Here is a 27620-nt window from a genome sequence, read left to right as displayed (position 1 = left end):
GAGGCAATTGTAACATTGCCTCAATATTCCCAGGTTCACCAGCTGAGCAGGAGAGGACACCAGCAACTGATCCCTCGACATGCTAGAAGGAATAGACAAAAAAACTTTAAAAAAGATTCCGGGGGACATGGGTGACCGAGAAATGGGGGGTTGCCTTTTTGGGGTACTATCTATGACAAGAGTGCCGTATCAAGGTAATAAGTACTGTAGGAGCAAGTGCTACGTTTAACAGATAGAGAATAGTCTACTTGGAGTCAAGTAGAGATGATCTTTTTAATTATAGGATACGCTGATTAGATCAGTAGTATAGTTCGAGGAAGGTAGTTTTATAGGAAAATTTGAAGAGTGGACTTTAGGTAGCCCGAATAGTTTAAACCTGCTTAACCAGCTGCCCTAGTGTGCAACGGTAGCAACTCAGCTAAATCGGGCTAAATCGCTAATGCGCGCTAAAGCGTGCTTTATAGCAGGGGGCTGGAAAAGACAGGAAATGACCCAAAATGGCCAATAAACTACAAGTTACTGCCTTAAACCACTCCTCTGAGGACAAATGAAGGAGTTATGGAAATGACCCCTAGTGGCCAATAAAACTACAGTTTCAAGTCAGTAACCACCTCTCGGGGGCAGGGAAGCTGCTCAATGTTAGTCACTGCCACTGATGAACACAGAGACCCTCCTTCAGCCCAAGCAAAAATGGCCTCACAGAAACTTTCAAACAGTTCAGGAACAGCAAGCCTGTAACTGAACTTTTTAACTCTCAGAAAAGTGGGAAAAAGCAAGATTTTTTTTTTGTTTTTGTTTTTACAGAGATAGCAGAGGTTCACAAGTAATATCAAGTTATAACAGTGCAGTAAATGACCCCACACAAGAGTGCTAGGTCAAGGACAGATAATATGCAAGTTTTAAGAAAAAAAACGATTTAAAATTAAGTGCAAACAGGAAATTCAGCAAACAGCTTTTGGTTGTGCTCTAAATACAGCTACTAATACAGAAATCAAGTTTAACAAGCCAGAAAATGCTCAAGCTAGGCAGCTATGCAGAAAAACTTAGCAAATAAACAGAGAAAAATACTTAAAATCTCAAAAGTGGCTCCTTCTTCTCTCAGCGTTTTTCCTCTTGGAGGGTGCTTCACCAACAGCCAACAAGCCTGAAAAGACGCTCAAACCACGAGGCAACTAGGTTTTAAGAGAGGAAGATGAAGGAGTTATGGAAATGACCCCTAGTGGCCAATAAAACTACAGTTTCAAGTCAGTAACCACCTCTACGGGGCAGGAAGCTGCTCAATGTTAGTCACTGCCACTGATGAACACAGAGACCCTCCTTCAGCCCAAGCAAAATGGCCTCACAGAAACTTTCAAACAGTTCAGGAACAGCAAGCCTGTAACTGAACTTTTTTAACTCTCAGAAAAGTGGGAAAAAAGCAAGATTTTTTTTGTTTTGTTTTTTTTACAGAGATAGCAGAGGTTCACAAGTAATATCAAGTTATAACAGTGCAGTAAATGACCCCACACAAGAGTGCTAGGTCAAGGACAGATAATATGCAAGTTTTAAGAAAAAAACGATTTAAAATTAAGTGCAAACAGGAAATTCAGCAAACAGCTTTTGGTTGTGCTCTAAATACAGCTACTAATACAGAAATCAAGTTTAACAAGCCAGAAAATGCTCAAGCTAGGCAGCTATGCAGAAAAACTTAGCAAATAAACAGAGAAAAAATACTTAAAATCTCAAAAGTGGCTCCGTTCTTCTCTCAGCGTTTTTCCTCTTGGAGGTGCTTCACCAACAGCCAACAAGCCTGAAAAGGCGCTCAAACCACGAGGCAACTAGGTTTTAAGAGAGGAAGATGAAGGAGTTATGGAAATGACCCTAGTGGCCAATAAAACTACAGTTTCAAGTCAGTAACCACCTCTATGGGGGCAGGGAAGCTGCTCAATGTTAGTCACTGCCACTGATGAACACAGAGACCCTCCTTCAGCCCAAGCAAAAATGGCCTCACAGAAACTTTCAAACAGTTCAGGAACAGCAAGCCTGTAACTGAACTTTTGTAACTCTCAGAAAAGTGGGACAAAAGCAAGATTTTTTTTGTTTTTGTTTTTTACAGAGATAGCAGAGGTTCACAAGTAATATCAAGTTATAACAGTGCAGTAAATGACCCCACACAAGAGTGCTAGGTCAAGGACAGATAATATGCAAGTTTTAAGAAAAAACAATTTAAAATTAAGTGCAAACAGGAAATTCAGCAAACAGCTTTTGGTTGTGCTCTAAATACAGCTACTAATACAGAAATCAAGTTTAACAAGCCAGAAAATGCTCAAGCTAGGCAGCTATGCAGAAAAACTTAGCAAATAAACAGAGAAAAATACTTAAAATCTCAAAAGTGGCTCCCTTCTTCTCTCAGCGTTTTTCCTCTTGGAGGGTGCTTCACCAACAGCCAACAAGCCTGAAAAGACGCTCAAACCACGAGGCAACTAGGTTTTAAGAGAGGAAGATGAAGGAGTTATGGAAATGACCCTAGTGGCCAATAAAACTACAGTTTCAAGTCAGTAACCACCTCTACGGGGCAGGAAGCTGCTCAATGTTAGTCACTGCCACTGATGAACACAGAGACCCTCCTTCAGCCCAAGCAAAAATGGCCTCACAGAAACTTTCAAACAGTTCAGGAACAGCAAGCCTGTAACTGAACTTTTTTAACTCTCAGAAAAGTGGGAAAAAGCAAGATTTTTTTTTTGTTTTTGTTTTTTACAGAGATAGCAGAGGTTCACAAGTAATATCAAGTTATAACAGTGCAGTAAATGACCCCACACAAGAGTGCTAGGTCAAGGACAGATAATATGCAAGTTTTAAGAAAAAAACGATTTAAAATTAAGTGCAAACAGGAAATTCAGCAAACAGCTTTTGGTTGTGCTCTAAATACAGCTACTAATACAGAAATCAAGTTTAACAAGCCAGAAAATGCTCAAGCTAGGCAGCTATGCAGAAAAACTTAGCAAATAAACAGAGAAAAAATACTTAAAATCTCAAAAGTGGCTCCCTTCTTCTCTCAGCGTTTTTTCCTCTTGGAGGGTGCTTCACCAACAGCCAACAAGCCTGAAAATTGTGGATTTGGGTAAAAAGTAGGCAGATGGATGCCTTGGTTAAGTGCCACACTGGGCACTACTTTAGGCATAAATGTTGGGTTTGTCCTCAGGGAGACCCTGTCTGGATGAAAAATGATGAAAGGTTCCACAGCCATGAGCACCTGCAGCTCTGAAACTCATCTTGCAGAAGTAATTGCTAAGAGCAGCGCTGTTTTCCAAGATAAAAACTTCATGTCAGCAGTAGCCACTGGCTCAAAAGGAGGTAGGGTGAGCTTTTCCAAGACATAGTTGAGGTCCCATGCAGGTATTGGTAGTCTCCTTAGGGGCCTTAAATTTTTGGCTTCTCTGAGGTACTGCCTTAATAAAGGATGAGAAAAAAGTGGTGGCTCTGTATTGTAATGAGCTGAAATGGCAGAGGCATGAATTTTAATTGATGAAAAGGATAGGCCTTTGTCCAGCATCTCAGTTAAGTATTGCAAAATCTGAGTAATATTTGGTACCGCTGTATCAGTTCCTTGTGCCTGGTTCCAGGCACAGAATCTCTTCCATTTTCCAGCATAAGACTTTCGAGTACTAGGCCTTCTGGCTTCCAGAATGACATCCATCACAGCTTTACTGAGAGGTGTTTTTTGTATGACTACATTATCCGCCATGCTGCCAAGTTTAATGTCCTGAGTTGGCTGTGCATGATCTGACTGCTTTGCTGGGACAGTAGTCGAGGTATTTGAGGTAAGGTCCAAGCTGGGTATAGAGATAAGTTCCTTAGTATTGGATACCAGTATTGGCGTGGCCAGTCTGGGGCAATCAGTATCATCTTTGGCTTTTCCTGTCTGACCTTTAAAAGCACCTTGGGGAGGAGAGGCAGTGGAGGAAAGGCATATACTGTTTTTTCCAGCTGAAAGATAGGGCGTCCACTTTCCATGCTTGTCTGTGATAAGTCCTTGTGCAGAATCTTTTTAGTTGATAGTTGAGAGGGGAGGCAAATAGATCTATGCCCAGGCATCCCCATTTCCTTGTTATCATGCTGAAGACTTGTGGATCCAGCTTCCACTCGTGGGGATCCATGAGGTTTCTGCTTAGTTCATCTGCCAGAGTATTCTCCTTTCCTGGCAGGAATTGTGCCTGCAGATGTACTTGGTAAGTCAAAGCTGTGTCCCACAAGGTCATGGCTAGTCTGCAAAGGGTGTAGGAATGTGTGCCCCCTTGCTTGTTTATATACCACATGACCGTGGTGTTGTCTGTCTTTATCAGTAGTAGTCCTGGATGAAGTAGGTCCTTGAAGGCTGTCAGGGCATTTTGAACAGCTAACATCTCTTTTTGATTGATATGTAGATGCATTTGGTTTGAGGACCATGTGCCCTGAATGCATCTTCCTGCCATGTGGACTCCCCAGGCATAGTCTGATGCATCCGTTGTTAGTGTCTGCCTGGCTGGAGGTAATGTGAATGGTTGTCCCTTGTTCTGGTGACAAGCCTTTGCCCACCATCGAAACTCCTGTTGCAGGCAGGGAATGAGAGTAATAACTGTTTCCAGGCTGTGGCAATGTTGAGTCCAAACACTTTTTAGGTACCACTGAAGTTTCCTCACATGCAGTCTTGCATATGGAATTAGTAGGATGCAGGATGCCATGAAGCCCAAAGCCTGCAGAATTTTTTTGCAGATAACTGGGTCTTTGTTGCCAACATGTTGAAATAGGTAGTCAGTTGCCTTTGTTTGTCTGGCGTGAGATAAGCCATCTGGGCAATTGTATTCAAGCTTGCACCCAGGACTGTAATCTCTTGTGAGGGTACTAGTTTTGATTTCTTTTTGTTGACTGTGTACCCTAGGCATGTTAGAAGTCTTTTCACGAACGCCAGATGTTGAAGACGAATGTCCTTGTTCTCTGCTTGAATGAGAAGGTCGTCCAAGTAAGGATATATTTGTATTTCTCTTTGTCAGCAGAATGCAATTACTGGTGCCAAGCACTTTGCAAAGACCCTGGGCGCAGTAGATAAGCCAAAGGGCAGTGCAGAGAATTGGTAATGCATTGAACCTGCCTAAAGTATCTTCTGCATGGTTGCCTGACTGGAACATGCAGGTATGCCTCTTTTAGGTCTAAAGTCACAAGCCAAGCATTCTTGCCCAGCATGGGCAGAAGCTGCTGCAAAGTCAACATTTTGAATTTTGGAACATCCAGGAAAGTGTTCAGAATAGATAGGTCCAGTATCAGCTTCCAGGCCTTGCCCTTTCTGGGTACCAAGAACAGTCTTGAGCATAAACCTTGTCCCTGCTCTTGCTCTGGTACTTGTTGAATGTCCCCCATGTCCATTTGGGATGAGACTTGTTTTTGTGCCTCTGCCCATTGATTTTTTGGCAGATCTGGCCAGTCGTTTGCCTTTGGCAGAGTATGGAAATGGAACTTGTAGCCTTGTGACACTATGTTTAGAACCCACTTGTCCTGGGTTATGATGTGCCAATTTTGAGCAAAAAGTGCTAATTTTCCCCCTAAGGTGCTGCCAGAAAATAAGTGCTTGGTGCTGGCAGGGGGAAGTCATTGAGACTGTTTTCTGTATGTTTGTGATATGTCTTCTCTAGCTTTGGAGGTAGAAGCACCCCATTGCTTGGGCCTGTAAGAACCTTGCACCTGGGATCTGCCCCTAGGGCGTCTGGGTCTGCCCCTTTGAGATCTGTCTGATACCGGAAAGGACCAATTTTTTTGTAGGCCAGTGTCTACTAAACCTAGGTGGCTGTACTTGTAAAAAATCTTTGACAGTTTGCATAGATGTAGCTTTGTCCTCCATTTTCTTCAACACCTCTTCTGCCTTAACACCACACAAAGTATCATGCTGTAAAGGTGCATCTAGTAATTTAACTTTAACATCAGGCAGATTTTGTTCCTTTAACCAAGCATGCCTCCTAATTACAGAACCCGTAGCTGTGGCCCTGCAGGAGGCCTCCAAAGAATCAAAACCACATTGCAAAGTATGTTTTCCAACTTGTTCTGCTGCATACAATAAATCCTGCATTTCCTTGTTTTCTGCACATTCAGAATTTAACATTTTCTGTTTAAGCAATCCCATGACATGTTGCTAATACTTAAGCATATGAAATTGACAGTGTATGGCCCTTACAGCCAAAGTTGCATATGTGTAAACCTTTTTTCCCATCTATCCAGTGCCATTGAATCGCTGTCAGAGGGGGTTGGGTTTTTTGCCACGGAAGCCATAACTCCCTTTGGACCCTGTGAAATAGTTTCTGGGTCAGCAGCAGGGTTTTTAAAAAGAAATTTGTGTGAGTCAGGAACCCTGTAATATCTATCAGGCTTGACAGGGGCTGGGAGTAAGGAGTCAGGGGTCAGACTAGACTCCGAAAACACATCATCTACAATGTCTAACACTGGTGGAATGGCTAGATGCCTGTGCTGAGGTAGTAAAAGAAAATCCCTGAGCCTCTTTTTAGATTCTGAAAAATCTTGGCTCTCCCAGTGGAAATGCTCCCTCATGGTATGCAAGGTTTCCCCAAAGGAATAGTCCTCAGGAGGAGATGCTGAAGGTATAGATTCTTCAGCATCAGAATCCTCATAGGGGGGAAGAGAATATCCCTGATCAGAAGAGAAATCAGAAGAAATAGAAACCTAATCTGAAGATTCATAGTCAGTGTCTTGCCTAGGCCTCTTTATCAGGAGGGGGATGGGAACCACCCCTGATCAAGGTAATCAAGTCTTCGGCCATCTTGAACATCTGTTTTTTGGCCATAGAGGCCTGTCCACATGGCTCTTGAGTTTCTTTCCTTGCTTTAGAAGGTGCTTTAGTCTTTGTCTTTGAAGCTGAAGATGTTTTAATGTAAAGATGTTTAGGTTTGAATACACCCTCAGAAGCCGGTACCTGCTCAGTGGCTCCGGACCCATCTGAGGGATTAGCGTCCGAGGCTCCAATAACTTGAGTATCCAGCGGCATGGCCGACTCCATGTGGGAGTCGGTAGCGGCCTGCAACTCTAATGTAGCGGGCATCAGGGGCTGCGAAAGCACCTTACTGAGAACCGGCAAACCGGAGACTGGCTTAGGAGAAGCTTCATCAGTTTTGGGCCTCGGTTGTTTTTCTCTACCCTTTTCTTTGCGTTTTTTGTAAACTTTTTTGTAAACTCCAGTAGTCAGATGGCTATCCGACGACATTTCAGGATAATTAAACTGGTGTCCAAAAAAGTTTAAAGCAAACTCATACTGGTGCTTAATAGTGCATTGGTTAAATCTAGCACAAAACCGACAACCAGTAACGTTGTGATCAGGGCCTAGGCAAGGAATACAGTAAGAATGAAAATCCTTATGAGGTATTTGCTTACCACGAGAAATACAATTAACTCTTTCTGACATCGGTCTGGAACAAGAAAAAAGTTTCCCCAATGGGGTACTTAGCTTTATTGAAGACTTCGGATCTGAAACTCAAACACGAACATTTCAGGAGTCGGCCGATCGGCACTTGCGAACTGCTTCTGCTTCGGGCACCGCGCAGTAAGAAAGACTGAAGAAAATGGCGTCGGCTACTTCTTTTATATCCCTGACGTCAGGGAAGGGGCGACAGCAGCCGATGCAGGACCCAAGACTTTGGAATTCAGGCCAGCTGAGGGCAACCTGCCAGCAGGATTACCCAAATGTAATGACTGCAACAGTGAAACACGAAGAACATTAGCTAAAGGCCTATGCTGAGGTAGGAGAAGAAATCCCTCTTTTGAATCAGAAAAATCCTGGCTTTCCCTGTGGAAATGCTCCCTTAGAGTATGTAAGGTTTCCCCAAAAGAAAAATCTTCAGGAGGGGAAGCAGAGGGAAGAGAGTCGTCTGCATCAGAATCCTCATAAGTAGGTAAGGGCAAATCCAAATCATCAGAACAGTCAGAAAAAAACAGAATCCTGATTAGAAGATTCATAATCAACATCAGTCCTAGGCCTCTTAGAAGGGGGTGGGGTTGGCTACCCCTGATTAGAGTTATTAGATCTTCAGCCATTCTTATCATTTGTTTTTTAGGCATAGAGGCCTGAGCATGTGGCCTGGGCATCGTTTATTTAGACATGGATCGAGATTTAGGCCTAAGTAATGAAGGAGGCGTTGATTTAATATGCAAGTCCATAGGCCTGAATACACCCTCAGAAGCAGGTGCCTGCACAGCGGCTCCAGACCTATCCAAGATAGAGACATCCATGGGTTCCATAGTTGAAGCATCTTGCGGCATACCGGACTCCGAATGGGTCTCAGTAGAGGCCTGCGAATCAGAAGTAGCGAGTATCAGGGGATGCGAAAGTGCCTCACTGAGTACCAGCGAACTGGCGACTGGCTTAGGAGAAGCGTCGTCGGCAGCTTTGGACCTCGGCGGCCTGTCTCTGTCTTTATCTTTGCATTTTTTTTTCGGAATCCCGGTAGTCGGATGGCTAACCGATGACATTTCTGTTTAATTAAACCGAGAACCGAAATATTTAGTGGCAAAAATATACAGAAAACAGATAGTGTGCTGATTAAATAAAGAACAAAACCGACGGCAAGGTACATCGTGGTCAGGGCCTAGGTAAGGAATACAGTATGAATGAAAATCTTTATGAGGTATTTGCTTTCCACAAGTAATGCAATTATTAACTTTTACTGACATCGGTAAGGAGCAAGAAAAAGTTTCCCCAATGGGGTATTTAGCTTTAGTTGAAGACTTCGGTTCTGAAACTCGAAAACGAAAAATTCAGGAGTTGGCCGACTGGCACTTGCGAACTGCTTCTGCTTCGGGCACCGCATGGCAAGAAAGACTGATGTAATGGCAGCGGCTGCATGTTTTATACCCCTGATGACCTGATGTGATGGAAGAAGGGACAGCAACTGACGCAGGACCCAAGACTTTGTTAATCAGTCCGACTGAGGGCTACCTGCAAGCAGATAACCCAAATGTAATGACTGCAACAGTGAAACACGAAAAACATCCCACCCTGGATTTGGAAAAGATAGGCATGTGGTAATGCTTGGTGAATGTGTGTGTACAAAACTCCAGGTAGCAGCTTCCAGAATGTCCCTGGTAGGGACTCCCCTGAGGAATGTTGTTGAGATAGAGGTTTCCCTAGTGGAATGTGTTCTGACCCCCTGAGTGGTTGGTTTCCCATGGTGTTTGTAGCAGAAATGGATACAGTGTGCTATCCATTTGGCAACTGTCTGTTTAGAAATGGCCTTGCCCTCTGTCCCTGGTGCAAAACTGAGTAGTAACTGGTCAGATTTTCTGAAGGGCGTAGTCCTATCCAGGTAGAATCTGAGCTGTCTGTGTACGTCCAAGGAGTGCAGGATCCTTTCCCCATTATTTTGAGGATTAGGGAAGAAGCTTGGCAAATGGATAGATTGACACCACTTTAGGCATAAAGGAAGGATTAGTCCTGAGGGAGACCCTGTCAGCATGAAAAATAATGAAGGGTTCCACACCCATAAGTGCTTGTAGCTCAGACATTCCTCTAGCTGAAGTGATGGCCAGAAGCAAGGCTGTTTTCCAAGAGAGGAATTTTAACTCTGCAGGCTCAAAGGGGGTAGCATGAGCTTTTCTAGTATAAAGTTAAGGTCCCAAGCAGGGGTGGGTGCTCTCTTTGGTGGCCTTAATTTGTCTGCCCCTCTCAGGAACTGTTTGATGAAGTGCAGAGAACTGATAATGCATAGATCCTCCCCTGAAGCGTAGGTATTTCCTGCATGAGTCCCTGACAGGAATGTGCAGATAGGCTTCTTTTAGGTCTAGGGTGGCTTACCAGGCATCTTTGGCCAGCATAGAAAGAAGCTGCTGAAAGGTGAGCATTTTGAATTTTGGTACCACCAGGAAGGTGTTTAGAATGGAAAGATCTAGGAATGGGCGCCAAGTGCCCTCTTTTCTGGATACCGGGAAAAGTCTGGAATAGAACCTTTGACCTATCTGCTCTGTGGGTACAGGTTGAATTGCCCTTATGGAGAGCAGGGATTGAACTTGGTTTTGTGCCTCTGCCCACTGGTTTACAGGAAGATCTGGGAACCATTTTGGGGGTGGCAGTGAGTGGAAGTAAAATTTGTACCCCTGGGATACAATGTTGAGGACCCATCGGTCTTTGGTGATGGAAGTCCATTTTTTTTGCCTGATGGGCAAGTTTTCCTCCTAGGGGCAAGAGCAGCTGGGTAGTGGTGAGGAGTGGAGTTGAGAAGTCATTGTGAATTCTTTCCGTAAGGGGGTGGCTTAGCACTCCATGTTTTTGAAGTGGAGGCATTCCATTGTTTAGGTCTCTGCATACCCTGAGACTGTAGTCTGGGGGTCTGTTTCCCCTGGGTCTAGTTTGGGATGGCCTTGAGGGGGATGGAAAGGACCAATGCTTCGACGAGCAATGCCTACTGAATCTAGGAGGCTGTACTTGCAAGAAATCTTTGACTGTCTGCATAGATTTATCTTTTTCTTCCATCTTTTTAAGAACCACTTCTGCTTTGGTGCCAAACAGATTGTCCTTGTTCAAAGGAGCGTCTAGTAATTTTGATTTGACATGATTTGGCAAGGTCTGCTCCTTAAGCCAAGCATGCCTTCTAAGTACAGAACCAGTAACTGCTGCCCTGCAAGATGCTTCTAGGGTGTCAAAGCCACATTGCAAAGTATGCCTGCTAACTTGGCTTGCAGAATGCATAAGCTCTTGTAGTTCTTTATTTTCTGCACAGTCTGTAAAGGTAGCTAATTTTTGCTTAATAAGTTCCATAACATTTTGCTGGTACTTCAGCATGTGAAACTGGCAATTCAATGCCCTAATGGCGAGAGTTGCAGAGGTGTATACTTTTTTACCCCATCCGTCTAAAGCTCTGGCATCTCTGTCCAAAGGGGTGGGATTCTTAGCTGTAGTTGCTTTTATACCTTTAAGCCCCTGGGAGATGACTCTAGGAGCTGGGGGTAAAGTATCAGGAGTTAGACTGGATTCCATAAAGACATCATCCACAACATCCAGAACTGGGGGTATTGCTAAGGGTCTATGTTGTAGCAAATCTAAAAATTCTCTGGTCTCTTTTTGGACTGAGGATAGTCTTTGCATTCCCAGTGGAAATGCTCTCTTAAAGTATGTAGGGTTTCACCAAAAGAAACATCCTCTGGAGGAGAAGCAGAGGGAATGGATTCCTCTGCATCTGAATCCTCATAAGCAGATAAAGGCATGACTTCATATTCAGAAACCTCAGAGTTGGACTCTTGGTCTGTTAAAGCTGCAGGGGACAAGTTTCTTTTTCTCTTAGCAGGGGAAGGCTGGCTTCCCCTAATCAGCGTACTCAGGTGGTCTGCCATTTTAAGCATTTGATGTTGTGACAAGGAAGCAGTTGCTTGAGTTTTGGTCATCATTGTTTTAGGCATACTCTTGGCCTTAGAAACTTGGTAGTTTTAGACAGAACTGAAGACGCAAAAGAAGTCGTTGGTTTGTGTCGAATATTGGTATTCCGAATCACTTCCTCAGAAGCCGGTGCCTGCACAGTGGCTCCGGATCCATCCAAGGTAGAGACATCCGCAGGTTCCATAGTCAAAAAAGAGTCTTGCGGCATATCACACTCCGAACAGGTCTCGGTAGCAGCCTGCGAATCCACTGAAGTGGGCATCAGGGGCTGTGAAAGCACCTCACTGAGTACCGGCGAACTGGCGAGTAGCTTAACGGAAGTGTTGTCAGCAGTTTTGGACCTGTGCGGTCTGTCTCTCTCTTTATCCTTACTTTTTTTGGAAGATCGGTAGTCGGATGGCTTACCGAAGCCATTTTGGAATGTGAAGATCAAGAGAGAAAGTATTTAGTGACAATAAGGGCCCGATGACAAATAGTTCAGGCGTTGAACAAAGCACAGAACCGACAGTGAGGAACGTTGCGGTCTGGGCCTAAAAAGGTGACGCAGTAAGAATGGAAATCTCTGTGTGGTATTTGCTTTACACAGGTAAGACAATTGTTAACTTTTTCTGACATCGGTTAGAGCAAGAAAAAAGTATCCCCAATGGGGTACTTAGCTTTAGAAGCCTTCAGGATGATTCAATTCGGAAACGAAAACTCAGGTAGCGGCTGATCGACACTCGTGCAAACTGCTTCTGCTTCGGGCTCCTCGGCAAGAAAGACTGATGTAATGGCATCGGCTGCCTGTTTTTATACCATTGACAAATTGATGTCAGTCCCAGAGCAACAGCAACCGACGCAGGAATACTAAGTCTCTGGTATTCGGGCTGACTGAGGGCTACCTGCAGGCAGATAACCCAAGTGTGATGACTGCAACAGTGAAACACAAAGAACATCACTGCATACGATCACAGGAAGTACTCAAACAGAAAAGGCACTGGTCATGATGGTCTTTATGGAGAATCTGCCTCCCACACTAACATTTTCCCTTTCTGGATGACATGAACCCAACAGCACTAATGAAAAAAGAAAGATAAGAACCACCCCCAATGGAGCACATATCTGAAATGTGGCTTGTTAACCAGCATAGCAGAAGAACATTCAGACAGATGTTCAATGATGGCATTCAGACTGGTGGCAAAGAAGTTGAGTGTGTGCATCTGTAACTTACCTTTATGCCCTACACCTTGCATGGAGGAGCACGCATGTGACATATAGCTCCTATAAGTATTAAATGCTTTGATATACCGGCTGGACGTCAGACTATCTTTGGCAGAAGATCCCTTAGGTTATATAATATGGAAGGACATCCAAGCAAATCCCCATGCCTCTTACCTCTGAAACATGTTAAAATGGAATATATAGCTGCCCACTATTGAGAAGCTGTAATGGGTAAGTAGCACATCTAACAGTACTCAGCTGATGTCCTTCAAGAATGCAACTGCAGTCATAACATGTGGGTTGTCCTGCCTCAGGCAGCCCTCGGTCGGCCGGATTCCAAAGTCTGGGTCCGACGTCGGCTGATGTCGCATTTCTCTCCGATGTCAGAGCGGCTGGAGTACATAAGCATCAGCCGACGCCATTTTCTTCAGTCTTTCTTGCCGCGCGGTGCCCGAAACAGAAGCAGTTCGCAAGTGCCGGTCGGTCAGCTCCTGTATTCTTCGATACCGAAGTCATCAAAAAAGCTAAGTACCCCGTTGGGGACCTTTTCTTGCCTCAGCTGATGTCAGAAATAACTGAAAAAGTTAACAATTGTCTTTCTTGTGGTAAACAAATACCTCATAAGGATTTCCACTCTTACTGTCTTCCTTGCCTGGGCCCAGACCACGACGTCTCGGCCTGTGTAGCCTGTGCTCGCTTCAACAAGCGCACTCTCAGGCGCCGGGCGGAGTTCGCTGAAGACTTTTTTGCCGATAAATTTGCTTACACCATGCCGTCGGATCTTCCGACATCGCAAACTCCCAAAAAGCGAAAAGACCGGGACCGACATCCTCGGCCCGCGTCTACCACCGACTCCACGCCAAAACCTAGCGCGTGTGCTCCGGTTCCCTCTGAGACGGTCTCTCCACCGCTCCGAACCGAAGACACCGCATTACCGACGACTCTGATTCCGGACATCACTCCGACGCCAGTTATCGATTTTCCTCCGGATACCGAAACCGAGGAAATGCCCGAGACCATTGCTGTAGACAAGGTCACTCCTGCACGTGGAGCTGCCAGGCCTCCTATGGCCATGTCTATTAAGGCCTACACTAGAGCTAAGGCAGCCAGCAAAACAAAGCATATTACTTCTAAACCCTTACCTCAGCCTACTCCAAAGACACAAATTTTGTCCATGGCTACTGATTTAATTTCCATGATTAGAGGTTCACAGGCCCATCCTGAGAGAGGATCCCAGCCTCCTTCTGATAAAAGGCCCAGGGTTGAACCCTCTGAACCTATTCCTTCAGATGAAGACTCTGAGGGCTCTGTCCACTCTGATAGCCAGGAAGAGCTCTTCCAGACCTATGAGGACTCGGATGCAGAAGATTCAATCCCCTCGGCCTCCCCTCCTGAGGATATTTCCTTTGGGGAAGTTCTGCACACCATGAGGGAACATTTCAAGTGGCAAGGTCAGGAATATTCTGATTCTAGGAAACGCCTGAGGACTTTCCTTAAGAAGCCCCAGCATAGGCCCTTAGCTATTCCTCCTGTACTTGATGTTCTGGATGATCTTTATTCTGACTCTAGTGCTACCCCTGATTCTCTTCCTCCTGCTCCAGCCAAGCCAGACAGGTATTACAGGGTCCCAGAAACTCATTCCCATTTATTCAGGGCCCATGCTGCTGATTTGGAAACTATTTCACAGGGGCCTAAAGGAGTTTCAGCCTCCACCTCTAAGAATCCATTGCCTTCCAATAGGGAGGCCAGGTCATTAGAGAGATGGGGTAAAAAGGTTTACACATCCACTACCTTATCTATGAGAGCTTTAAATTGCCTTTTTCATCTGTTGCAATATCAGGATTACCTTTTAGAAGATTTACAAAAAACTTTAGCCACTCCTGATCCTTTAGACAGGAAGACTTTGCAGGAAGCTGTACATAACACTCAGCAAGTAAGCAATCACTTCCTGCAGTGTGGATATGATGCACTGGAAGCTTCATGTAGGGCAGCTATGACAGGGGCAGTCATTCGTAGACATGCTTGGTTAAAAGATCAACCTCTACCAGATCATGTAAAAGCAAAACTTCTGGATGCACCTTTGGAAAAGAACAAGCTTTTTGGTGCAAATGCTAAGGATGTGTTAAAGACCATCGAAGAGAAAGCAAAATCAGTTCAGACGGTGAAAGATTTCTTACAAGTTCAACCCCCCAGATTCAGTAGGAATTGGCCTTCTAAAAACTGGTCCTTTCCTAATACAGAAAAGTTTCAAAGGGGTAAGAACAGACATGGCCGAGGAAGAGGCCAATACAGAGGCCCTTACAGGGAACAACAATGGCAGCCAGGAAACCAAAGAAGTGACGCAGGGGTTTCACCTGCTCCACAACCACAATCTCAATGACTTTCCTCTACTACCGCCTACCAGGGAACAAATAGAAGCTCCCTTGGGCGGGAAATTATCTCTGTTTGCAGAAAATTGGCACAGACTGACAAAGGACATATGGATTTTGGACATTATAGACCGAGGGTACAGGTTTCATTTTCATACCTTACCAAGAAAACAAGGCATGCCAAACCTACCACAAAACCAGAGGGCAGAGGCTATCAAGCAAATCACTCTGCTGACTCAGATGAAAGCAATAGAAAGAGTTCCACAACAAGAACAAGACCAGGGGTTTTACTCAAGACTGTTCCTTGTTCCAAGAAAAGAATCTCAATGGAGACCAATACTGGACTTGTCCGCATTAAACACCTTTCTCATAGTACCAAAGTTCAAAATGCTGACTCTACAGCAACTCCTTCCCATGCTGGGCAAGGGGTCTTGGCTGATTACTCTGGACCTCAAGGAGGCATACCTGCATGTCCCTATCAGACACAGCTGCAGAAGATACCTCAGATTTCTTGCAGGACCAGAGCATTATCAATTCTCAGCATTGCCATTTGGCTTATCTACTGCGCCCAGAGTATTCACAAAATGCCTGGCTTCAGTAATTGCTCATTGCAGGCTCAGGGGATACAAATTTACCCGTACCTGGGCGACTGCCTCATACAAGCGGACGACAAATTGATGTTGACAAAAAAACTGGATTATGTCATACGATTACTTCAAGCTCTGGGATACACAGTCAACTTCCAAAAGTCAAGACTGCAGCCATCCCAGCAAATAATTTTCTTAGGAGCCAAACTAGACACAGCCTCTCAGATGGCGTACCTGACAGAAGACAAGCAAGAGAAGTTAACTCATTACTTCAAAGGTTTAGCAAAACTCACCCAGATGACTGCAAGGAGATTTTTACAGGCCCTGGGTTACATGGCATCTTGCATTCTCCTGGTTCCATTAGCAAGACTACACATGAGAAAGCTTCAATGGTACTTAAAAAGCATTTGGTCTCAACACAGCAACAACTTGGAGACAATCATACCGCTCATTCCATGCCTACAAAAGGAATTCCTATGTTGGGCCTCGGTGAGCCAGGCAAACACAGGTATGTCATTCAAAAAACCACAGATAACACAGACCATGACCACAGACGCCTCAGACCTTGGATGGAGGGCACACATGGAAGGCAGGTGTATACAAGGACAATGGTCTCCAAAGGAAACACATCTGCATATAAACCAAAAGGAAATGCTGGCAGTAATGCATGCCATCGAGGCTTTTCAACACCAACTCCATCAAGGCCATTTACTGATACGGACAGACAACACCACTGTGATGTGGTACATAAACAAGCAAGGGGGCACCCACTCTTACCTCCTTTGCAGACTGACAATGCATCTTTGGGAGAAATCACTGAGTCTAAACATCCAGTTACAATCCCAGTTTGTTCCAGGAAAAGACAATGTGTTGGCGGACAGACTAAGCAGGAATTTCACAGACCCACACGAGTGGAGGTTACATCCGAAGGCCTTCAGACAACTCACTTCGACATGGGGCAAGCCAGAAGTGGACCTATTTGCCTCTCATCTCAACCATCTTCTACCAAAATTCTGCACAAGGACATACCATCCAAAAGCTTGGAAAACAGATGCCCTCTCAATCAACTGGAACTCAGTAACAATCTATGCATTCCCACCTCTGCCACTGATGACCTCAGTATTACTAAAGATCAAGGCAGAGAGACCCAAGAGAATCATAATAGCTCCGGACTGGCCAAGACAACACTGGTACCCACTACTACGGAGCATATGTCACACCAGGAGGTGGGCCCTTCCCCAATGGCCTCTACTTCTGACTCAACACAACTTCGAAACAGTGCATCCAAATCTACAGACACTGCAGCTAACAGCCTGGGAGATTCCATAAATAGCTTCAGCCTCTCTCTCTCCAAGGAAGTTCAGCGGATACTAACAGAGGCTCGAAGACCATCCACCAGAAAGGTTTACTTAGCAAAGTGGAAAAGATTCAGCAATTGGAATACCAGCAAGGGACATGATGCATCATTGTTGAGCATCCCACTCATCTTGGAATATTTGGCAGATATGTTAAAGAACGGCCTCTTATATTCCTCCATAAAGATACATGCATCTGCTATTTCAGCTAGATACAACACTGATCCTCCTGTTTTTCCACACCCCTTACTAAGGCAATTCCTCAGGGGAATCAAGAACATTAAGCCACCAAGAAAGGCCCCAGTGCCAGCCTGGGACCTCAATTTTGTCCTAGAAAAACTGACTCTACCTCCATTTGAGCCAGCAGCATCAGTTGACTTGCAATTTCTCTCTTGGAAAACAGCTTTCCTGTTGGCAATTACATCAGCAAGAAGGGTTTCAGAGCTACAGGCCCTAATGGCAATACCACCCTTTATTATTTTTCACAGAGACAGGGTTTCATTAAGGACCAACCCTACTTTCATGCCAAAGGTGATATCTAGGGTTTCTTTAAATCAAGCAATTCATCTGCCTGCTTTCTTCCCCAATCCTGAGAACAAGGGGGAAAGACTGTTGCATACCTTGGACATTCACAGACAACTTCGTTACTACCTGGACAGAACCAAGGCCAGTAGGAAGTCTGAACAACTTTTCGTAGCTTACACCCCTGCAGTCCAAGGAAAAGCAATTTCAAAACAGACTATTTCAAAATGGATTGGACATTGCATCAGATTCTGTTATTCCTTTCATGGAAAGGCTGTTCCAGCCAATGTCAGACCACATTCCACCAGAGCTACAGCCACCTCTACAGCATTCTTAAGAGGGGTGCCTACTAAGGACATTCTAGAAGCTGCTACATGGAGCTCCGTGCATACATTCTCCAAACACTACAATCTCCCTCTATACTCCAGATCCAGAGCAGGCTTTGCTTCGGCAGTCCTGCAGGGTTTGATTGCCACACCATCTTTTTCTTAGAGCATTCCTCCTTCAGCTAAGCTATGGTATTCTACCCACATGTTATGACTGCAGTTGCATTCTTGAAGGACATAGTACAGTTTTGTACCTACCATAAATGTAGATGTCCGATAGACATGCAACTGCAGTCATTCCACCCTCCATACCCCTCTATGCCTAGGGTCCACTACTATCCCTGTTTCTCTTAGCTGGGGATATCTGTTATGGTGTATTTGTTTTATTGCTCATTTATTTGTTTGGAATCCTGTTTTTGTCTTCCAATTTGATTACAGCCTTCCTTGGAGGGCACCTGGCATCTGGGGCAAGAAACACTGAAGAAAATGGCGTCGGCTGATGCTTATGTACTCCAGCCGCTCTGACGTCGGAGAGAAATGCGACATCAGCCGACGTCGGACCCAGACTTTGGAATCCGGCCGACCGAGGGCTGCCTGAGGCAGGACAATCCACATGTTATGACTGCAGTTGCATGTCTATCGGACATCTACATTTATGGTAGGTACAAAACTGTACTTTCTTTTTAACCTACTGCTGTTACACCAGGCTACTGCTGCTAAACATTAAAATAAAACTTCATACAGAGCTGCCCTACTAGACAGAGCAAGGATAACCTTATTCATTTCAATTACTTTTCAAAGTAGTGCTTTTACAAATCATGGACTCTAAACATTCTTCATAATACATATATCTATGGCAATTTGCTAAATTTACCTGCAGGAGGCCAAGCCTTAATATAGCCTGTGCAATGGACTACAACATATTGAATTTCTCCATCTTTCCCTGGACCAAGACCATTCCTAAGGGGAAAAAGCAACAATAACTAGATGTACAATACCATTCTGCAGAGAAAGCATTGTTTCTTCATATTTCACTCTACATCCATTCAGTGAAGGTAAAGGCTACAGTTACCAAAGGTATGCATGTAACAGTAGATATTTAAACATACCTCTACGACAGCAAGTATTTTTCAAGAACCTATACCTTGAAGACCAAACATCAGATTTCTACATAGCTCTCATCAGCAGACAATCTCTCACTGCTAACCAGTAAGTCAATGTTCAAGCAAACAATCATTAGGAAAACGTGGGTAGCTCCAATCAACCTCATGACTCTCCCAACACATGAATAAAAGCAAGCTATGAGCAGCTATTCATTTATATTTGTTTAACTTTCTTTTATTTATATTTTGTTTGCTGGAAAAAAAAACAGTTGCAAAGCTCAGCCTGGGTGGCATGCAAAACAATACAAGTAGAGTGTAAATAACAATAACAAATAAGTCATAGAGAAAGTGACATGTAACAAGTTCCAGTAAATACAAACAGTAGTAGATCAGTTTCAATTTAGCAAAGAGAAAGAAAGAAAAAAATAATACTATGTACATACTAAAGCACTCAGTGTAAATCAGGACAAAAAAATAATACTATGTACATACTAAGAAGCACTCAGTGTAAATCACGACAACTGCACTTAAAGTACCTTTTTGTCTCTGTGATTACTTCCGGCCATGGTAATTTTTTATTTTTTAAGTGTAATACTATGTACGGGTCTACTTTGTTTCATTGAATCTCATTTCACCCCGACCACATCGCTGAAAACGTATATTACTGAAAACTCATTTCACTGAACTGAACTTAGTATATATGGCACTGTGTAGAGTACTGTAAGGCAATTGTATGCCATTTTCCCCACTGAAGTACGATCCTGGAGTTAGTATATATAGTTGGGGGGGGTGTAGCCCTGCACCTTATTTGTTTTATATTGTATTTTACCAAAAACTTCAAAACAATACATTTTAAATAATAGACATGCATAGCTGCGACACCAATGACTAACTCTCTCCAGAAGACAATATGTACTCAAACTAAGTGGGGGGCTACATCCCTCTCCACCCCCCAATGTGGGGGAATTGTGCCTTCCATGCCCCCCCCAATTATATATACTAACTCCAGGGTCACATTACAGTGGGGAAAAGGGCATATACCTTTTACTTGCCTTAGAAACAATCTCATCAAAAGAGATTTTCTCACTTGGAGAGTTAGGAGAAACAGCATCTTCAATATCTAACTGATAGGCAGAAGTAGACGGGATTTGAGAGACATAAATCCAAGCCTTTTACACCAGAAAGATCCTTTTCCTTAGAAGAAGATTCCCTTTTCCTTTTGGATAGAAGACCAAGAGTAGTCTCTACCAGCTGAAAGGCTTGTATAGTCTAACAGGCCCTGAACTAAAGTAAACCAGTCATCCTGAGTAGTCTAAGAAACAGGTTTTTCAGAAGAATCTTTCCTAAGAATAGGAGGAAGAGGTAAGTGCTGTTTTCTGCTGCCTTTTCTGTGAGACATCTGAGTTAACAGACAAACCTCTACAGCAACAAAACTATTAACTCTTCCCAGATGGGAATCTGCTGTACACTGCCTTTTACCTTCTGTATTGACTCTTGGTTCCAGGGGAACTGTCATCAAATTGTCAACAGAGGAAGATAGGACAGCTGGTGGTAGTGGATGAGTATTTTTCCCCCAAGTCACAACAGCTTAAAAAGGGGTAATGCTAGAAGGCCTGCGTGATGCCATTTGATGGTCTGGAAGTTGCAAAAGCACCTCACTAGGATCCATCATCTCTGACCTGAAAAACAAAGAAGTTACAGCCGAGTCATCCACTTCTTTAGGTGCCTTATCCATTTACTTCTTTTAGCTGAAGGGTTATCTTAAGATGAACAGGACAGAATACAGGAATGCCTCAATGGTAATAACTGCTTGTTCTCCAGATAATGGTTGAGACTCTCTGTGAGGATAACAGATATTGTTATATGTGCCAGCATGGCTGGCTGAAGTTTTGTAAATTACCCTGTGTTACACATGCAAGCATGATTAGCTATAATTTTGTAAAGACGTTTATGTCTTTTGAATATCACTCTGATTTATGTGAGATGTTTGAATCTCAAACTGTGTTTTGCTGACTGAACAAATGTATGTGTTCTTTGTAAAGAGAATTCTGAATGTATGTTATGCCAGTCAGTTGACTTAGATGTGATGTCGTGTGCCAGAGTTGAGAGAATAGAATCTTCACAACAGCTGTTTGTTTACTTTTCAAAGTCTGAATGATATGAGAGAGTAGAATTCTCATAGCAGCTTCCTGTTACTTTTAAAAATCCTGCTATAAAAACAGGTTCTGTATCAGTTAAAGTTTAGCTGAGTAGGAGTTTGGTTGTTTCCAGAGTTATTCAGTTGTTTCCAGAGTAGTAGTTCCAGTTAGTGAGGACAGAAAACAGCTTGGGGTATGGGTATAATTCCTCATCTTGTCTAACGGAAGTAATAGTATAAGCTTGTCTTGCTGAGTTATTTACATTAGATAGTGACAGTTAATCTTCAAATAGTCAGGGAACTACAGCTAGTTAGTTAGAGGTTTTCTAAAAATCAGTGTGAAATCTATCCTGCAGTGTTTGTTTTTATATTTCCTGTGTGTGAAATTAGAAGTTATGTACTCACCATAACGTTCCATCTGAGTAGGTGTATTCATTTGTCTGCAACCTGTGGGTTATGGATCCGATATCGGATCGTTTTCCAGCTATGGATCCAAGCTCTCAGCTCCTCCCCTCACCCATAATGCCCTGCTCTACCCTCATGACCTCAGATCGAGTTTGCCAAAGCAACAACACCCTGAAAAGGGTAACATAGAATATGCAGGAAACTGAAAGGCCAGGGGGATAGGAGGATGAATACACCTACTCAGATGGAGCGTTATGGTGAGTACATAACTTCTAAATCTGAAGTAGGATATTCATTTTCTGCAACCTGTGGGACAGAGTCCCCAGCTACCTGAATCTTGGGCGGCCATCATGGAAGGATATTCGGAGCAGCACCCATGAGCCAAAGGATGCTCTACCCTAGATGCAAGATCCAACTTATAGTGGGAAATAAAAGTATGAGATGAAGCCAAATATCATCTAGAGGAATCCTAGCCTTGAAGGCTGCGAGGTAGATACTGACCGGGTTGAATGGGCATGAACACCGCCTTCCTGAAGCTTGATAAGCCAATAAGATGCACTGTGAAATCCAGCGGGACAGAGAAACTTTAGAAATTGGCTTGCCCAAATTGAATTTTGCAAAGGAAATAAACAACTGGTCGGATTGCCTATGACCAGCCGTCCTGTTCAGATAAAATCTAAGTTGCCTGTGAACATCTAATGAATGTAGCTTATATTCACCTTTGTTTTCATATTTAGGGAAGAAAACAGGGAGGTTAATGGACTGATTGATGTTTGCTTCAGAAGCGACTTTAGGAAGAAAGGACGGGTTGGTCCTGAGGTAGACACGGTCCGGATGAAATACCAAGTAAGGAGGTTTAGCTGATAATGCTTGAAGCTCAGAAACTCTCTTGGCGATGTAATGGCTACCAAAAGGCTGTCTTGTAGGACAAGAATTTGAGATCCACCGGTCAAGGCCTGTAGGACCAGAGAGGTCCCAAGGAGGAACTGCTTGTTTTATAGGGGCCTGAGAAGAAAAGTACCTTTAAGAAAAATTTTACACAATTTGGCTGACATAAGAGGATTAGAGTCATGGCCAATGTGATAATGAAGTTGTACTTTGACTGTGGAACTGCTGGCACCATCGTTAAGAGAGTGGTTAGAAAGTCAAGCACTAAAGGAAGAGGAACCCGTGAGGGATTCAGGCCTAATCCTTTCTAGTGGATGCTTTATGTGCTGCCACCAAAATTCCCTTAACGGTAGTCCTAATCAAGAGTGGAACTGGAGCAGCCAAGCGGTCAGCTTCAGGTTGTCCAGATTCGGAGGAGGAATGCAGGATGGATGGGATATCAGATGCGGGATGGGATCTAGATTCCAAGGAGTAATCTCGGAGAGAGACCTTAGGAAGGGGAACCAGATCTGTCGAGGCCAAAAATGAGAATCATTCTGCAACCCACCGAGAGGCTTTCTGAAGAACTTGGAGCATCAGAGGCAAGGGTGGATAAGCATACAGAAGACCGGGTGGCCAAGCATGCACCAGGTATCAACTTGGTGTTTGAGGGAGAGGCAAAAGATCGCATGAAGGGTTCCCCTACTTGACAATTGAGAGGGTCAGAATGGTGCGACAGCTTGTCCGCTAGGATGTTGGACTGCTATTAGAAAGCGGTTGGTGGAGATTGCCCATTCCCAAACTCTCATGGCTTCTCGACAAGAGGGTAAGACCTTGTTCCCTTGTTGATGTACCAGACAACAGACATGTTGTCCGATTGAATCGCAATTGTTCCCAAGGGAAGAAAGTCCTGAAGTGCTAGCAACGCTAAGAGCACTGCTCTCATCTCTAGAACATTGATATGCAGTAAGGTCCGTGGTCACCACAAAATGGGCGGCCTCTGTGGAGATCCGGGAGTGGAGCCACCACAAGAGGAAGCCTTGCTGATCGCTATGGGATGATGCATGGGAGAGCAAGGTATGACCACTGTACTAACTGTAGAATATATTGAGCCTGGCAAGAGGAAGAAGTGCTATAGCCGATGCCATGGACCCTAGAGCCCTCAGGACCAACTCCGCGGAACAGAACTTGAGTGGAGAATGGCCCGCACCTTGAACTGTAGATTTTGAACTCTGTCAACTCCTTGTGTCTAGCCTGGCCCTATAAAATCTAAGAGCTGTGTGGGCGCCAGGTTGGATTTCTTTGTATTTATTGTGATGCCCAGAAAAGGAGCAAGATGGAGAAAGGAGTCTCGCCAATAAAGTAGATGCCTTGTTGGTCGTCCAGGTAGGGAAAGACCTGCACCCCTGAAGCCTCAGGTGGGCCGCTACCACTGCTAATACTTTGGTGAACACCCTGGGGGCTGTGGTGAGACCAAAGGGAAGGACCCGAACTGGTAGTGACTGGCTCCCGGAGAAACCTCCTGCTGTCCATCAGGATCTCGAGCACATCCAGTGATTTTCTCCCAGAAGGGGAGAATAGATTGCAGAGTGACCATTCGAATTTTTCTTTGGGGACTGCCAGATTCAAGAGAGAGAGAGGTCTAGGATTGGTCTTAGTTCCCCGTCTTCTTTGGCACTAAAAGAATCTGGAGTAGAACCCTGATCCGATCTGGTCTGGGCGGGCTGGATGGCTCTTTTCTTTAGCAGATGGCCAATTTCCTGGGAGGACTTCAACTTTGGAAGGTGAAGGAAAGGGATGCGATATCCTCTGGATATGATTTGGAGAACCCAGCGGTCCGATGTTATGGACTTCCATGCCGCTAGGTGCCCGGAATATCCCCGACTGCCTCCAGAGTGGAGCAGTCGGGCAACCTCAGAGAAAGGTTCCCTGGACCCGAAGTTTCTGGGAGCCCCTCTGCCTCTAGGTGTCCTCCTCTGCCACGGAAGGACTGGTTGTCCGGAGCAGGCTGGGACTGCAACCACATCTTCTTCTGACCCTTTTGGTTCCTAGAGTAGGGCCTCTGGGGTGCAGCAGACAGCGTCTTCCCTGGGTCAACGGTTTTGCCAAAAGAGCAGAACCATCAAGAAGGGCTCAGAAAAAGCCAGGCCTGGCGTCCAGTGACTAGTCCTGTCGGGAGAGTAGCCGATAGAGGTATTAGTAACTGACCTGGTGGAGTGCAGAACCCTGTCCTCCTCCGAAATGGACTCTGGGGAGATGCAGCGTATTCTTTAATAAGATCTCGCTGCATCCTAATAGAAGGTCGCTGAACTAAACATCCGCTTCCCCAAGCGGTCCATCATCCGAGACTCCTTGCTCGGGGTGGACTGAGGGACTCTCCTGAGCCAGTTCCCTCTTGGTGGCAACATGGCATCTACCGGAGGCCCCTTACTCCACTGGGCACGGTCGGACGGTGGGCTAAGGATCCTATCTGGCCTCTTAGGAATTGGCTCCACGGTGTCCGGTTCCTTCCACGCCCTGGTGGTAATAAGGTCCACCAGGGGACACCCAAGAGGTAGGGGGCCGCTTCAAATGCCTCCAAGAACACGGACTCGTCCGAGGAAGACTTGGGGCAGACCACATTTCCATGATGTCTCCAAATGAGACATCCTCGGGGTGACCGTGGGGAGCCTTCCCCTTCCTCCAAGTCCGTGTCTTCTGTGAGAGACTCGGGAGTCAATGTGCCTCCTTTAGGGACATCCTCTGGGGGCTGTCAGAGGAGTCCTCACAAGCAGCAATTTGTTCCATAGGAGCAACTTGGGGCACAGGCGGGCTGTCCCAGGGGGATGGTGGAAGCCTGGCCCAGTGCAGAGGGGAACAAGTGCGGGGTCCGAGACCCTCAACAGGGCCCTCTCCACTACATCAAACCAAAGGATCAGACAATCGGATCAGTGGATCGGGATCGAGCACTGATCCCCGGATCCGAGGCTCGGATCCAGGCTCCGAGAGGTCGCGAGGGCAGGGTCGGATCCAGTACCAAGTACTATCGGCGCAGCTGCTTGGCTCCAGCTGCTCGAACCCGGATAGCGGGTCGGAGAAGGAGCAATAGGTTTAAAAGGGTGTTGAGCTCCCCAGAGAGGCAAGAGCACTCCCATCTGCATCTGGGCCTGGATGAATCTTCTCATCATCCGGTCCAGATCAGCGCTATATGTGGAGGTAGGCCTGGAGTGCCTCCTCGATAGCCTCGATCGGGTCTCCTCCTCCTCAGGACCCGGTGAAAAGCACACTGGGGACCGGAGCCGAGAAGGAGGAGACCGAGCCGGGAGAAGCGGCTGGCGGGGCGAAACAGAGGTCTCGGCCCGCCTTCTCCCTCCCTAGCATCCCTCTCCTCTCCAGAAGCGGGAGGTTGAGTCCCAGGAGCAGGAGGGGTGCCACGGAGGGAAGGACCGAAACCACGGTTACTCCCGAAGGAGCGGAGGTCGGAGCCGAGTCGGCGGTAAAGGCCCGCCAAGACAAGCTTGGACCTCCGCTCCTTCGGGTTGAACCCTGCACAAATGGAGCATCCAGATGTGAGGTGTTCAACCCCAGAGTGTGGCCATCAGCCGGGAGAGCTTATGGCCACACCGAGCATTTAGAGAATACAGATTTGGGCTGTTCAGCCATCCCAATCTATACAGCTACTAATTAAAAGTAATTAAAACAAATACAGACACACAGGCCCAACACACACACACTACGCCAACAGCGAGGGAGGGAAAAAATACTTAATTTAACTCTAAATAAAACTATCAAAGAGGGGTACCTAAACTTTCACACAAATATGCACAAAAAACTTCAAAAATTCTGAATTAACAGATATAAAACTAGCACTTAGCTGATAGCTATAGATACCAATCCAGTCACCAGAGATCTGAGGTCATGAGGGTAGAGCAGGGCATTATGGGTGAGGGGAGGAGCTGAGAGCTTGGATCCATAGCTGGAAAACCATGCCGGTTCGGATCCGATATCGGATCCATAACCCACAGGTTGCAGACAAATGAATATCCTACTTCAGATCTCTATTTATTGGAATCAGTTATTTAGTAATTACATGTTTTAAATCATTTTATTTATTATTAAATATTTTACTACCTCTCATTGTGGCTGGTTATTTAGTGAATACTTTTAATAACTTTGGAGTGTTTATGCTTACTGTGATAACACGAGGGCCACTCCAAAAAACCTTACTGCTTGCGTTACATGCTACCATTTTTATCAATAACTATTTTACCCAATATAATTGGACACCCTTTTTGAAGGGTATTGTGGTATCTGACTGGTGGCAGCCATTACCTTGTAATTTGAGCAAAGGAACACAGCATGTAAAACTGTGTCAGTCTTTTTCCCAAGAGTGTGTATGTGTGAATATCAGACATTTAAGTGTGTGTGTACGTGTGAATATCAGATATTTAAGTGTGTGTGTGTCAGACACCTAGAACTGGGACACAGTGTTCTGCAGTGGTTAGTGTGGAGACTCATTTGGGGAGCAGGAGTGTAGCAGATAGTCCAGTCCTATGTTTTGGAACTTGTTCCTGGTGTACTCTTAGGGGAAATTGTGCATTCTATCCTTCGTTTTAATGGCACTCCCTTACCGGAGACAGTGGTGTGGACTGAGTCTCCTTGATTACTGGCCTTGGGTAAGGTGGGGCTTATCACACTCTTAAGGAAGATTCTTAACATTTTTAAGGGCAAACTCCTGAAAGACTTAACAAAATGTAATGTCATGTTCTGCCCCCCCCAACAAAACAAACCGCTAGACTGGTAGCACCAATAAGAAATTGTCTATTACATTTGCACTTTCCCTTTTTTGAAACAGACATATGAGAAAAAAAGTACAGCTGTGCAAGTAGTTACCATAAAACTAGATGTCCTTCTGATCACTGTACTCCAAACAAATGGGTTATCACTGCTGACATCCAGCTGGAGTACCAAAGCTTAACCTTCTCTGGGTTGTTCATCTGACATGTGAATCAGATCATAAATACAGAGGTATATAGGCAAATGTATGAGAATAGATCCTCAGTCTATGTCCAGCAGTTTGAAGACCTCTGACAGACTGACTGGTCCAGCTAGGAGGGGTCAAGCAGGAAGTGGTAAAATGTCCCCTCAGTCCTAGGGCCCTACCTACAGAGACATGGTGACCAAATCAGAGGAGGAGTGTGGGAAGGAATACTGCGACAGTGATCAGTAGGACATCTACTTTTTATGTAAGATGCCCTTCCATATCACAGCTGCAATATTTTTTACATAAGGGATTCCCTGCCAAAGGTAGCTCAACGTCCACAGCCAAATTGTTGGTCTGAACGCTCCTTCTTGTGTGCTGGCTACAGAGCTGTGTTTCAGATAAGTGC

General features: G+C 44.9%; 1 protein-coding gene across 7 annotated transcripts in view; it reads right to left on the bottom strand.

Annotated features, from left to right (window-relative positions):
* The window catches only part of ARNT (aryl hydrocarbon receptor nuclear translocator), a 2399029-nt gene that overhangs the window by 1207632 nt on the left and 1163777 nt on the right, over window positions 1-27620 (bottom strand). For all 7 annotated transcript variants that reach the window (XM_044080044.1, XM_044080045.1, XM_044080042.1 and 4 more), the window contains one exon: window positions 18614-18699. In XM_044080044.1, coding sequence (XP_043935979.1) covers window positions 18614-18699 — 86 coding nt within the window. The remainder of the gene's footprint in view (window positions 1-18613; window positions 18700-27620) is intronic.

The sequence above is a fragment of the Protopterus annectens genome, chromosome 8.part0 (assembly GCF_019279795.1).
Source record: "Protopterus annectens isolate FY-2018-M chromosome 8.part0, PAN1.0, whole genome shotgun sequence".
NCBI lineage: Eukaryota > Metazoa > Chordata > Ceratodontiformes > Protopteridae > Protopterus > Protopterus annectens.
Note: the sequence above shows the minus strand (reverse complement) of the source record. Positions and strands in the feature narration are given on the sequence as shown.